Source organism: Hyperolius riggenbachi, chromosome 4 (genome assembly GCF_040937935.1).
Source record: "Hyperolius riggenbachi isolate aHypRig1 chromosome 4, aHypRig1.pri, whole genome shotgun sequence".
Taxonomy (NCBI): domain Eukaryota; kingdom Metazoa; phylum Chordata; class Amphibia; order Anura; family Hyperoliidae; genus Hyperolius; species Hyperolius riggenbachi.
The window spans coordinates 277536286-277550966 of NC_090649.1; the positions used below are offsets into that span (position 1 = coordinate 277536286).

General features: G+C 43.6%; 1 protein-coding gene across 3 annotated transcripts in view; it reads right to left on the bottom strand.

Moving 5' to 3' along the window:
- Positions 1 to 14681, bottom strand: part of FYN (FYN proto-oncogene, Src family tyrosine kinase) — a 316221-nt gene that overhangs the window by 183276 nt on the left and 118264 nt on the right. The window contains exon 3 of one of the 3 annotated variants that reach the window (XM_068231314.1): positions 3786 to 7630. The exons of the other annotated variants lie outside the window; for them this stretch is intronic. Within the exon in view, the coding sequence (XP_068087415.1) occupies positions 5893 to 7584 (1692 nt within the window). The 5' untranslated portion in view covers positions 7585 to 7630 and the 3' untranslated portion in view covers positions 3786 to 5892. Of the gene's footprint in view, positions 1 to 3785; positions 7631 to 14681 lie in introns of those variants that run through there. 3 annotated transcript variants of the gene reach the window in all.

Sequence of the window (14681 nt, forward strand, 5' to 3'; positions counted from 1 at the left end):
GTCAGCTGACAAGCTGGTCAGCTGACCTCAGTAAGGTCCTTGAGCTGTGCTGCAAGGTCCTTGAGCTGTGTTGTGATTGGCTGATTGGCTGGGCGGGCTGTTTGAGCCCAGCACAGTATAAAAGCAGGCATTCTGTCAGTTGCAAGTTGTCTGCAGTAAGCGTTTGTGATAGCCCTCAGACCTTAGCTAGATCCGAGAGAGACAGTCCTAGCTGGAGCAAGGCTCCTGTCTCTCATCAGTCAGTCTTTGTTGTTTTCCTGATTATTGTATATTTGTATGTAACCTGATCTCTGTTATAGTCAGCCAGTCAGTTGATCAAATAGTCAGCCAGATAGTGATCTGACAGTCAGTACCATCGTTGGCCAAGTGCGGCTTGCCGTAACTAGCCCACAACAGTCAGATTTGTTATTTTCCTGATCTGCGACATATATTGGTTTTGCCAATATATTCGCAAGCACTATTGTTATCTGTGCCATTTTCTGATCTCCCGTTGCCGAACCTCTGCTTGTCTATTTCACTACGAGTTCGGCTTTCTGACTTTGTACCTCCGCCTATCTGATTTCCGTTACTGACCTTGGCTAGATTTCTGACTCTGCTCTCTGTTTCACGATTCGGTACCTCGCAGCCAGTTTGTTACCGAACCGTTTCCGTCTGACTTTGCCCCCTTTAGTGGTTCTCCCACTAAAGGGTTTATTCTGCTGAATCCCTCCTTGCGGAGGTCTCAGTGGTTCCCCAGTATATCATTGCTGCTGGGGAACGCGATTCTAGCGTTTCGTCATCCAGTCGCAGAATCGCACACACTGCGTTTCTCTTTTAGAGGTAGCCAGTCCTCTTAAAGATATCAGTGTGGTGGGTTTTCCACTGTCGTTATACCTGGTATCCAGAGTTACAAATAAATATCCGCATTATTGGTGATTCCGCAGATTGCCACATAATCGGATATATCAGCATTATTGGTAATACTGCGGATTACCAACAATCTGAATACTCTGAGTGTGCACCAAACACCACACATTGTTACACCTCCCTAAACAACAAAGTCCTCAGGAATTAAACTGCACATGCTCATAGGGTGGCCATGGGTTTTGCAATTGATCATAACCTCAAAGGCAATGAGCTGGCCTAGTGGAAATCTGAGCATTGCTTTTCCAAGGATGAGATGAACCACTTTTCTCATATATAGAGAAGCCTCTAGTTGCAGTGAAGATAACACACAGTGTGAACAGAATAGAAATGGGGAAACAAGAAAATAGGAATCTCTATGAGGTGGCACACTATGCTACCACAGGTTGTAAGTTTTCACATTAGGTTTTTTGTGCAGTTTAGACAGACAGAGGTTTTCGGGAAGGTTCAGGGAGGGTGGGTAAAAAATGAAAATCAATTTCCACTTACCTGGGGCTTCCTCCAGCCCGTGGCAGGCAGGAGGTGCCCTCGCCGCCGCTCCGCAGGCTCCCGGTGGTCTCCGGTGGCCGACCCGACCTGCCCAGGCCGGCTGCCAGGTCGGGCTCTTCTGCGCTCCAAGGCCCGGAACTTCTGCGTCCCACGCCGGCGCGCTGACGTCATCGGACGTCCTCCGGGCTCTACTGCGCAGGCGCAGTAGTTCTGCGCCTGCGCAGTAGAGCCCGGAGGACGTCCGATGACGTCAGCGCGCCGTCGTGGGACGCAGAAGTTCCGGGCCATGGAGCGCAGAAGAGCCCGACCTGGCAGCCGGCCTGGCCAGGTCGGGTCGGCCACCGGAGACCACCGGGAGCCTGCGGAGCGGCGGCGAGGGCACCTCCTGCCTGCCACGGGCTGGAGGAAGCCCCAGGTAAGTGGAAATTGATTTTCATTTTTTACCCACCCTCCCTGAACCTTCCCTTTAAAGGAAATACGATGTGCAATGTATAAGAGTGAGTGCAATCTGCTGTAAACATTTTTTAGCACCCTGCTATGCATCTGCTTGATGTCAAAAAGGTCAATAACAACCCACTCATTCAAAACCACATTAATAGCACACTACTGTGAAGGTAATATAAATGCAAAGCCAGAACTTATTTTAATTCAAAATGTAACAAGGCAGCAATGAAAAACATACAAAAAGGATACATGTTGAAAATTAAATGTACCACACAAATTCATAGTTGGTTGAACATCACACAGTTTAGAACTTTGCCCACCTTGTTATTTATTAAAATGGCTTTATCCCCAAACATTGTGCCCTCTTTAATGCTGCTAAAAGCATTATCCAATGCCGTAAGAAATCAGTAAATAACTGTTCTGTAAGTCAATGGTTTAACCACAGTGCTAAACCCCCCTAAAGACCAGACTATTTTTTTCAAAATAGGCCACTGCAGCTTTAAGGCCAAGCTGCAGGGCAGCACAACAAAGCACACTTGTGATTCCCCCCTCCCCTTTTCTCCCCACCAACAGAGCATTCTGTTGGCGGGGTCTGATCGCTCCCCAGTTGTTTATTTTTTTGCAAATATTTATTGTATTTTATTTTCAATAAATTAACATTTTTTTTTCCCCTCTGCCTCCCTCCCACCCCCCGCCAGCCAATCATAGCAATTGGCTGTCATAGGCTTCAGCCTATGAGAGCCGATCACTCTCTTGTGCCCCAGGGGGACAGCCTATCACACGGCTGTCCCCAGTACAGCGCTGCTGCAGATCAAAGCGCTGTGCACAGTAAAAAGACGGCAGTTTCACAGTCTAACAGTCTCCAATCGGCGATCGCCGCTGGGAGACTGAAGGCAGAGCGGAGCTACGCCTACCAAGCAGAGATGCGCAATCTCCTGCAATAGCCAGCCCCAGCACTTGATGCCAATTGGCGTTAGGCAGTCCTGGGGCTGCCGCCACGATCACGCCCATTGGCGTGATGCGGTCTTGAGGTAGTTAAATCAAACATTACTTTTTATGAGAATTCTCACACAACAAAATGCTTTTTTGATAATTTTTTTTTTTTATAAGACATAAGTCTACTTTATAGGAAAATAAAAGGATTAGGGAATGATAATGGAAAGTAGATTATTATAAATTATTTTGTAAGATATTAGTACAATCTGTTTCTGTCATCTAATGAGTCTAAGCTGCAAACTCCTCCCCTTTTTAACATGTACAAACCTAGACATATAAAAATAAGCCTATCGCTAGTTTTGGCTTTATTCATTCCTCAGAGATGTAAAAGACAATGCAACTATTTTCCTTATATACACTTCTGCAAGGATCCATCTTCTCCTATTAGTTATTACATTTTTATTATTGAAAAGCTAATTGTACTAACTTGTTTGATGTCTGCAATCAAGGCAATAAAAACATACAGGAAGTAAAAAAAGCAATTTATTGCTGAAATATTCCAATCAGAAAGAGATAAAGAAGAATTCATGCACAGTTATTGACTGAACAGTTGGCACTAAAACTACTAATTCAAATAATCTATCTCCTACTGCCGGTCTAATTTGTTTAAAGGATTGCTATGGTGAAAAAAGTAGGCAGTTAAAATCTGACAGAACTGACAGGTTTTGGGCCAGTCCATCTCCTCATAGGGGATTTTAAGGGTTTTCTTTGTTTTCAACAGCATTTCCTGAACAGCAGGTTAACTGCCAAAATAGTAAGATACCAGCCAGCCTCACTACTCACTTGCACACTATACACTACTGCTACTACTATTTTGTCAGACTTTGCAATTGCTGTTCAGGAAATGCTGTTGAAAGCATAGAAAACCCTGAGAATCCCCCATGAAGAGATGGACTGGCCCAAAACCTGTCGGTTTTGTCAGATTTTAACTGCCTACTTTTTTTGCGATAGTTGTCCTTTAATAAAAGATAAATAAATAAAAATGATAAAGATAAGGTAAAAAAACAATTATGAATGTAAAAAAATGAGGAAGTGAGAAAATGTCAATCCTTGCTTCATTTGACAACTGGATCCTGAGCATTGCTTCACCTTTGTACTAGCTGTCTTATACCGGTCTTGGCAAGTCAGCCCCTGTATGCGAGAGTATGAAACCCCAATTTTTTTGTTATTGGTACTCCTTTTAGGGCTTATTTCCACTGGGAGCCATGGCGGTTTCCCGTTCTGGTGCGTAGAAGCGGCCCAAATTGCTATGCCGTGCCATGCATGGTTAAAGTGATGCGGCTGCAGGTTGCAGGAATTTGCAGCATGTCGTCCAGATTCACCCTGAAGTTCGATCTGGACAGCAGGCCATGTAATAGATAGGCAGCCTTTCCCCGCCCCTCTAGCCTGCAGGGGCCGGGAAACGTGAATTCGGCCATAGTGGAAAGAGGCCCTCACAGTGTGCTTGTCAGAGATGGTTCCTGAGCATATGTATGCCAGTGATTTGTTTGAGGCACTGAATTTTTTTAAATAATTAAGAAAAAACAAAACTGAAAATTTATTAAAACTCCTAATCATGAATTTAGATGTGGAGGATGATGGTACCAGGCTCAGATATGCCGATTTCAATTATCAGAGCAAAGCTATCTTGAAGTGAAGATCCCCAATCAAAGCTTATCAGTTTTGGTGGCCACCACACAAACGGACCCAGTTTTGAAAATGAAGGGCTTTAACACCAGTTACAGTAACCTGTCATCACTAGTTTTCAATTTTAGTGCTGGTTAGTGGTAACAAAGTATAGAAATTGTTTGTATTTCAGACATGGAACGCATAGTTTAAGGATCACTTACTGATCTGAAGCAGCAATTGATTCACTTATGAACATCTCTATTACGTATATACAGAGGAACCTTGGATTGAGAGCATAATTCATCCAGAAACAAAGCATTTATATATCGTTGCAGATTTCCCCAAACTCAGAAAACTTGTTCCACAATCCAAAACCATTCATAGAGAAACAGAAAACATACGGTACAGTATAAAGTAAAATTATAAACAGTAAAAAAATTAACCAGCACTTTATTATTTAAAGATTTGTGGCTGGTGTGACAGTGTGAACGAGAGAAGAGGATGAGGGCTATTGAGTAGGACGAGAACCATTGCCATCTGTTGGCTCACTGGAATTTTTTTCGTTTTGTGTGCAAATTTCAAGAGGCACCATAGTAACATATTGTAGAATGTAGTAAATTATATTCAGGGCCCTTTCACACTGGTGCGTTGCGGCAAAATGCTGCAATGCTACTGCAGCCTAATGAAAGCCTATGGGGAAGTCCATACTTCCCATGTTGCGGTACACTGCGCTGGAAGTGCCGGATTCAACGCTAGAACATACCTACATTACCGCACGGCTCCTGCAGCGATGTACACCTGTCCAGAATACATGTTAGTCTATGGCAATACAAACGTCTTTATAAAAGTTGGCGTCGCGACATCGCAGTGCGCAAGCGTATTTTTACAATATGCTTTTGTGCACTTCCCCATACCCGAGGCAGGAAGTGACTGCAAGTGCGTCACTTCCTGCTTGGCTGAATGCCAGACAGGGAAAACCATGTACTAATGCAGTGTTCCCTGAAGGCATGTTTTTGGCGGTGCGATGTGATGCGGCGGGCTCGATGCACCGCATCACTAACTCTATTTTACAGTGTCAAACCAGCCTCAGAAATCTATTTTTACATGAATGATCCTTGTTTCAGCAGAAACACTTCCTATAGGTATATATTGTTGTATATTGGTATGAAGCTGTGCTCCCCTCTTGTACTGTCACAGCCTAGGCTATTTAGCTTTGCAGAATTCTTATCCCAGAGCATTCTGGGAGACCAGGTATTTTTACTACTAGCTTCGGAACATTAAGTATAGAAATATTCCACAGAGCTGCATCTGATAGCAATAAAGATGTCACTACTCATGATAAATTTCAGAATATAAAGGGTGAGGAAACATTTTACAATGGGCAATCACTGACTAAATATCATTTATAAAGTAATATTGTAATAATAAACAATGTTATCAATTACATTATTTTCAGTACTGTTCCTCCTTTACAAGGAACCTATCCAATGACAGTTGTTTTTGCCTCCTTTTGAGGATTTCGCAGAAATGTGACATTGCATTGTCGTTAAACAGATTAATTGCTCTCACTGCTATCGCCTTATTTGGGTGGTGTTTTTCTACAAAACTTTGCAGTCTTTCCCACATTTTAAACATCTCCTGAATTTCATTTGAAGTGAGGGAGTCCTCTGTAGTTTTCTCCTCCTCAGATGAAATCTCCTCCAGAACCTCTTGCTGTTGTGCGAAATGCAAATCCATCAATTCATTGGTGGTCAGCTCATGGCTATGTTCCTCCAGCAGCTCTTGAATGTCATCCTTATTTACCTCCAGTCCCATGATTTTCCCCAAGGACACAATTTCATCGACAAGCAGTAGCTCCTGTTCATGAACTAACCCTTCCAAATCATGTCCAACAACACAATCAGGCCAGAGTTTTCTCCAAGCAGTGTTGAGGGTTTTCATGGTGACCCCATCCCAGGCTTTATCAATTATCTTGAGGCAGATAACAATGTTGTAATGATTTTTCCAAAACTCTCGAAGGGTAAGGTTTGTTCCATTGGTTACCTCGAAGCATCGCTGAAATAGTGCTTTGGTGTAAAGCTTTTTAAAGTTTAAAATTACCTGCTGGTCCATGGGCTGGAGTAGTGGAGTCGTGTTGGGAGGAAAGAACTTAACCTTAATGAACTTGAATTCCTCCAGTAAGTCATCCTCAAGTCCTGGAGGATGAGCAGGAGCATTATCCATTAGCAGCAAGGCTTGGAGTGGCAGATTATTTTCCAAAAGGTATTTCTTTACCATAGGACCGAATACCTCATTGATCCACTCAACAAACAATATACAAGTGACCCAAGCCCTGCTGTTGGACCTCCACATAACGTTTAACTGGCTCTTCTGTATCTTACATTTCCTGAAGGCTTGTGGATTCTCAGAATAATACACAAGTAGGGGCTTGACTTTAAAATCCCCGCTTGCATTAGCACAAAACAAGAGGGTGAGGCGGTCTTTCATGGGCTTGTGACCTGGAATTGCTTTCTCTTCTGCTGCAATGTAGGTCCTCTTAGGCATCTTTTTCCAAAAAAGTCCTGTCTCATCGCAGTTAAAAACTTGCTGCGGCAGGTAACCCTCTGAAACCATTAACTCCTTAAACTCAGCAGTAAATATCTCAGCTACAGTTAAATCGGAACTCACAGACTCTTCATTCCTTACAACACTATGGATGCCACTTCTCTTCTTGAAATTATCAAACCATCCCCTGCTTGCCTTGAAGCCTTCTTCATTTTCTGTTGACATACCTGGCAGTTTACTTGTAAGGTCAGTGTACAAGGCCTTTGCCTTCTCGCAGATAAAGGTCTTGCTGACAGTATCACCTGCAAGTTGCTTTTCATTTATCCATACAAGAAGCAACTTTTCTACATCTTCCAGAACTTCTGGCCGTTGCTTTGATACTCTTGTGACTCCTTTCGCTGCATTTAGCCTCCTTATTTTTTCTTTAGTCTTCAATATTGTGCAAATTGTTGAGGTAGACTTGCTGTAACATCTTGCGATATCGGCCACTCGCATACCTCGTTCATACTTCTCGATGATTTCCTTCTTCACTTCCACCGTAATCATCTCCTTCTTTTTAATACCTTCCCTTTTAACTTTCTTCTTCTTTGTAGAAGCCATTGTTGCAGCACAGTTAACAGTCACAGTTTTGCAGGCACTACAGTAGCTAGAAGAAAAAATAAAAGGAATGGGGTATAAGCTGTCAGCACAAGCTACTGTATCTTTATTCAATCCATATTACAGCAACAAAAAAGGATAAAAACAATTACAAACTACAGCAGCACATGGCTCATAATAAATAAATGGGCAGAAGATGCATGATAATAATATAGTAAATACATAATCCAAAATAAGTTAGTAGTACTCTGACACTCCCGTAATTATTATAAATAATAAAATAATTATTTTACTGAATATATGTACAGTATAACAATACAGTGCAGTGAATAATAAATTAATGGTAACAATAAATATAGTAATCTTCTAATTATGAGTAGTGTGCCAACATGTTCAGTATATGGATGGCAATTTAAATGCTACGGCTAAATGAGTGAAGGCTGTAGTAAAAATGCCAAGAAGTCAACAAAAGAGGAGAGAAGCAGAAGTACTTACATGTCCACCCCCCTATTTATCCAAGTGCCTCTGTGACTCCCACTCCATCAGCGTCTACTACACACACTCGCCGCAGCCAAAAAACAACTCATAGTTGATATGAAGTACCCATACATAACGTGCATACTCATATGGCACAAGCTTCCTCATAAACTAAGTTAAACATTTTTTAAAAATCTGTCCAACTCCAATACTTAAGGGCCATATCCATTCCAGTGTTTAGAATGGTCTGAGAAATGGATAAATGTGATCTACTTGATGAGCTGTGCCAAAAATGTGTGAGGTCCTTGGCTCTTGAGGACTACAGTTGGACTGCCCTGTTTTCAAGCATCCATATAAACCAAGGTAAAGAATAAAGGCATGTGATAGCCTTGGTTTACAGTGAGGTTGCAATGTCATCACTGATATCCTTAAAGGTCTATGGCATAACGCTAGCTTTCAGCTTAGACTATGTGACTCTTTTTAGGGTTAAAAAGAGAGATATCTCCTGAGGTACAGGAACTTTGAATTTACTTTTCAGATGTGGTGCAGACATACACATTATTTGCAATTTGCCTTATCCGCATATACTGTATGTATGTAGAAACTGGAGCAAAATGTGAAATCTATTTTACTCTAGCCCATTTCCATGGTTAGTTTTCCAAGTCTCTTGTTGTTACTACAAACATTAGTGTCCAACCAGGTCAGCCCCATTAATGACAAGATTCAAAATTAAAAATATCAGGAAAAAAAGACTTCTGTTTAGAAGGTCACAACATGAGGAATTCAATTTTAAAAAATCAAGGTAAAATTTGCCCAACCAAAGCATTTCAGAGTACTGAAAATGGGCTTTAATATGAGCTTTTGTATAAGAAGTACATACTGCCTTTTGTCTTTTTACACCATGGGCAATAGATATTAGTGGCAACATCCAGGGAATTTCCAAGTCCAGCCAAGTTAGTGCACCTCAAAGTGGACCTGAACTGAAAATCTGCAAAGTGCCCCAGTCTCTGATCCCTAATGTTGTTAGTTGACCTCCCCTCCTAGGTACTCACTTCACTACAAAGGTCCCTGAATCTTCGGCACTTCCAAGCTGTATGCATAACCCCCCTTCATCAGAAGTATGCCAAATGCTGCCTGTGTGAATAACTGCAAGAATCGAGCATGGTTATGGGGAATGTAGTGGCTATGCACATCTCAAATCCATAAAAGGTGGCCATACACTGGTCAACATGTCCAACAGATAGATCCCTCTCCGGTTATTATGTGATCAGAGAACGTTCTAACTGCTTGATTGCCTCCACACACTACAGATTTTCAATCACTTTCAGCGTGAAATCTTTTTTAAAATCTGTATGTGCGCCAGCCGGGTCTCTACACCCTCCCCCCCCCCCCCCTACCCCCTGGCCATGCTGTGTAGCAGACTCTCACCGATCCCTGTTTCTGCTCTCCCGGCCGACTTCTCTTTCACTTCTGAGTCCTGGGGCGAAAGTGTAATGTAGTGCAGAGGACAGACACTAGGGGCGCTGAGGTCTCTAGTACTTGGCCTCTGCATTATCTTACACTGGCGCCCGGAGATACAGAAGTGAAGAAGCAGTCAGCGGGTAGAGAAGAGACGAGAACCATGCTGTGGACAGGTGAGAGTAGCTTTGTCCGTCGATGAATCGATTGCCGCTAGCTATGTGCCCCCAATCTGGTGCCAATCATCCAAAATTTACCGCCCTGTGCGATCGACCAGAAGTCGGCCTATCAGGAATCATGTGCGCAATTGATTTCTATCAGATTCTATCAAATGATCAAATCAGCTGGATGTTGATGGAAAACATGGCTAAGAGTATGGCCTGCTTAACTTTCTGAGATTTACAATGGAGATTCAGGGGTCCTTGAATCAGGTTACCAGGTGTGGGAATGGTATCTGTAACAGTGAACACATGAGGCTGCTGGCTGTGTACTGTAGAGGTTTGAAACGTTTTTTTATACAGGCCTGCTTTAAGTCTGTTCAGGTACACAAGTCTGTGTTTTGGGGGTTGCACAACCAAAATATGTCACCAAGGTGAAATTTCAATTCAACATTCCAAATCCTTGAAACTTAACAACCAGGGAGTCTTGGCCTTTTGTTGCTTAGGATCAGGGCCGCCATCAGGGGGGGAGAACCAACATTGCAGTGAGGGGCCCCGCCTGGCCTGAATCCCCCAGAGGGCCCGGGACCCCCCTCCAACGCGCGCGGCACCTGTTCGATGTGTCTCCGAGTCCCGATTTGGTCTCTCTCCCTGCTTCTCTGCTCGTAGTTAGAGCAGGCTACAAGAAAATGGCTGCCGATGTCCACAAATGCAGACATCGGCAGCTATTTTTCTGTAGCTTTGCTCTAACTATCAGCGAGAGCAAAACGCTACACCGGAGCCAGGGGAGGTACTTGTCCCCCTTGTGCCCCTCCTGACAGCTCACTGCTGTTATTATCAGGGCTCAGGAGTCCTGACACAGCACAACAGCAGATGAAAGAAGTGTGCATCCAGCACATGGCACAGTCCTGCTTTCTGCAGCTCCCCCCTCTATCTCCCAACAGAGCTACAGAGCGGTGTGTTTGAAACACACACAGAGCCTCCTCTCCTGTCTGCTTCCCTCCTGTTCCCTCCACTCTGCAGCCAGAGACACAGACATGCAGGGGCAGAGCAGATGCTGCAGCATTGCTGAACATGCTGCATGAGAAGATCTCTGTCCCCCTGTGTTACAGGCAAGTGAGCTCATGTGTACTGACTCCCCACTGCTCGTGTCTCTCTGCCATTTATCATCATCTGTGTCCTGCACAATACAACTGACTGCCCTGCATAACTGATTTACCATTATGATCAGCATATATACTAGTGATTACAGTATAGGTCAGTAGTGTAAGGGAAGTCACTTGTAGAGTCCAGGATACATATGATTAGTTGCAGTGACATGAGATGAGATAGGGAAGCAGTGAGGAGTCCTAACTATATATTGTTGTAAAGAGTATCTAGTCATGTCGCTCGAAGGAGCTCACAATCTAATCAATACCATCGTCGTATGCCTATGTATGCATAATGTAGTGTATGTAGCATAGTCTAAGACCAATTTAGGGGCAAGTCAATTACCTTTCCTGAAGGCACCTACTTCTGGCTACCTGTACTGAGGGCATCTACCCCTGGCTATCTATACTGAGTGCACCTATACCTGGCTACCTACCTACTTATACTTAGTCTGAGGGTGTTTTATCGGGGAGGGGGGGGGGGGGGCGTGTATGATGTGTCATGGAGATCTAAGCATTTGGCGTGACATGTCACGACTTCAAGAAAGTTGGGAACCACTGTTGTAAATGGTGGCGGGCACGGGTATGTGGTAGCTAGTAGGTGGCCACAGCAGCCAGTGGGTGGGCCTGGGGAGGGGGGCCCATACCTGATGTGTGAGGGGCCCCAAAATTTCTGATGGCGGCCCTGCTTAGGATGTACCTTGAGTGAGTCCATTCTGGGGGAGGACTGGGATGAAGTAATTTGTTGTGACACAGAAGGACAGTGCAGTGGTGATCAGCAACAACACTGTCTTCAGTCAGAGGAGAAATGGGTGCCCAGTGCCGAAGATGGGGGATCTCAGTTCAAGAACAAAGGACTGAGGCTGTGTTCCCACTGCTATTAAAATGGTTCTGTTAATCAGAGCGGAACTGAGTAAATCAACGGACATACAAATGGACCCTATACAAGGCATAGGGGTTAGTTCACAAATGTCCATTTGGAATGGACCCATACGGTCAGTTCAGATGAGCAAAATTAGAGGCTAAGTGGTATTCACCTGACTATCTCCTCTGCAACAAAGTCCAGCCTGAAACCCTGTATTGATCTGAGACACAACTATGCGCTTTGAGTCCTATGGGAGAAAAGTGCTTTACAATTGTTAATGTATTGCATATAATTGTATTATTCGATAACTCATGGAGACGGTTCTCGATGAAGCGGATTCTATTGGAAACAATGGAATCCTATGAGAACTGACAGTGTCCATCCTCACCAGGCTGATAATTGTATATGTTCTTCAAATCTGTCTCCTTCTGCCTCCATCTGTCACTTTTTCATCTGTCACCTTTATCGTCAGGCTTCTTCTGTCATCTTCAGCCTTCATCTGTTATCTTCTCATCGCCGTCTTCTGCTTTCTACTCTGTGGACAGGCACCATAATACCAGTGTGAACCTCGGCAGGAGAATACTGCTGGTGATCCCCAATGAAATAAAACAAAGCAATAGGAAACCTCCCTCCTCGGGAAGAATTCTCATTGGTCCACTAAATGACCAATGAGATTCCTCAATAGGGAGGGAAGAATCCTATAGGTGTTTTGTAGACCAACAGGGAGCCCCAGCAATATGCTTCTTCCGGGGCTCCCATTGATATAGCGGCACTGGTACCCGGCAGCAGAGGCGACCTGTGTGGCAGCTGAGAAACCCTGGCAAGGATGAATGCACAGCTGTACCAGTGTGACCGGGTGCAACAGAGTATCCTATATGGAACTCCCCACTGTGCATCCATTGTAATGTGAACTCAGCCAGAGTGACAGTTGTCAGTTGATTATAAAATAATGACTACACAGTGGAATTCTATTTCTTCTTTCTATACTTGTCCCAACGATTTCAGAACAGTGAGACTTTCCTTGAAAAATTCTAAAAAAGCAATGCTGCTGACAGCAAACTAAAGATGGACGTGCTTTACTACAATGCTCTAAAGATCCAAATGATCAATATGCAAACAGAAAACTAGTTTCTTCTATGACATGTTACAATTATGAAAAACCTTAAACCCCCACTTACTAGTGCATTACAGTACTATTATTTAGTATTTAAGTAGCGCTGACATCTTCTGCAGTGCTGTACAGCGTATATATTGTCTTGTCACTTAACTTAGAAGGGCTCACAATCTAATCCCTACCAATTGATATACAATGACAGAAATACTCTATTAGCGTTGATATGAATATCACTGTATTCCTCTCACGTTGCACTGCCTCAGTATGAGTCACATAATTCCCCGTTCAGATCATGTAAGATAAAAAAAAAACCCAGTGTGAATCATGGAGCTTTGAAGTGAAACCCAACTGCTATAACGCTTCAGTGTCAAGCGTGCACAACCTGGAAACTATAAGTAGTGCAGGGAGCATGAAATCCAGCCAACCTTGAGGGAAAAGTATGATTTTTGCACTGATAATATATGCCACACTTCTTCACATACACTTGAAACATAATTTGAAGTAACAGCTAAAATTTGACATTCTTTTAATTACAGCTGCATGGTTTTGTTCACCCTGTGATGAAAAGAGGAGGGCAAGGTGGACACTGCAGAATCACTGGCTGAGCTATGAGGAATCAGCATAAGCTGGCTGAGACTAGGAACTAGGACTAGGAACATAAAGTTAATGCACAGCATAAGAATATCCAAAAAATATAAGCTACTCCAACACATCTTGCTAGCAGCATAAAGAGTAATAGCACGCTCCTGGAGATCCCCTACGTTAGCTTTTGACCTTTTTAAGTCCAACCTTAGTTGTGCCCTTTTCTTTGACAGAATGAAGGCCATTTTTATATACGCTTGCTAAATTTGAGTTGGTCTGGAAGCCCTACTTCCTCAATTATACCCATTCGATCCCACAACATATCACCGAGGTCTAATATAGCGGAGAGCCCCCACGCAACCCTTGACCTTCGAGTGTCCTCCCTCCTTATTAGCTTGACAACAGGCTGGCTACATCTCTTCTTACTTTCTTTCTTTCACTCTTTCCTTTCCCCTCTCTCTTCTTCTACCTTTCCTTTCTAATCTTCCTCTTCCTCTGCCTTCCCCACCCCCTTTTCTCTTTTCTTTCTCCCCTCAATCCCTCTCTCGTTCTCCCATTTAACTCCCCCCTCCTTCCTATTTCCCCTACCTTATCCTCAAGTGCTTATAGTCCACGGCAACTGATCCATCTTTTCTGCTGATGGATCTCCTAAAAAATGCTTATTTGGCTATATGTCTGGACCATGTAGGGTGTTGGTACCTGTTGCCTCATTGCTGCCAACACCCACCTGAATTGTATGCGTACATCTGCCGCTTCGTGTGGCTAATATCAGTACCTGACTTCCCTCTTCAGTTATTGTACCCAGGAGAATAATTCTGCAATGCTATCTACAAATTATTGTATGTAGTTTATTTGCTTTACATGCTGTACTTCTCCTTTACCTTTGTTATGTCATTTGTGGAAAATAATAAAACTTTTTGAAAGAAGAATATCCACAAAAAGCCCACTGCTTATGTAAAAGATGGTAGTCAAAATCATTTATAACCTACAGGTTACTGACAACAACAACCCTTTTTGTACTTGATAGGAAAAACTATACTGATGCCTCTAAGTTCTTCTGTTTAAAGTGTACTGGAGATGGGGGAAGGAGAAAAAAAAATACATTCCTGGGGCTTCCTCCAGCCCCCTCTAGGCTCCCTCTCCATGCTCCTCCCCCTCCTGTATCTTCCGCAATGGGCCCTGCTAAGTCGTCCAGTTGGGACCAGTCGGTGCAGGCACAGTCTGGCTCCCCCCTGTCGTGCTCCGGGATGGGGGTGCTCACATGGCCAGGCCACGCATGCACAGTACATCCCAGACCT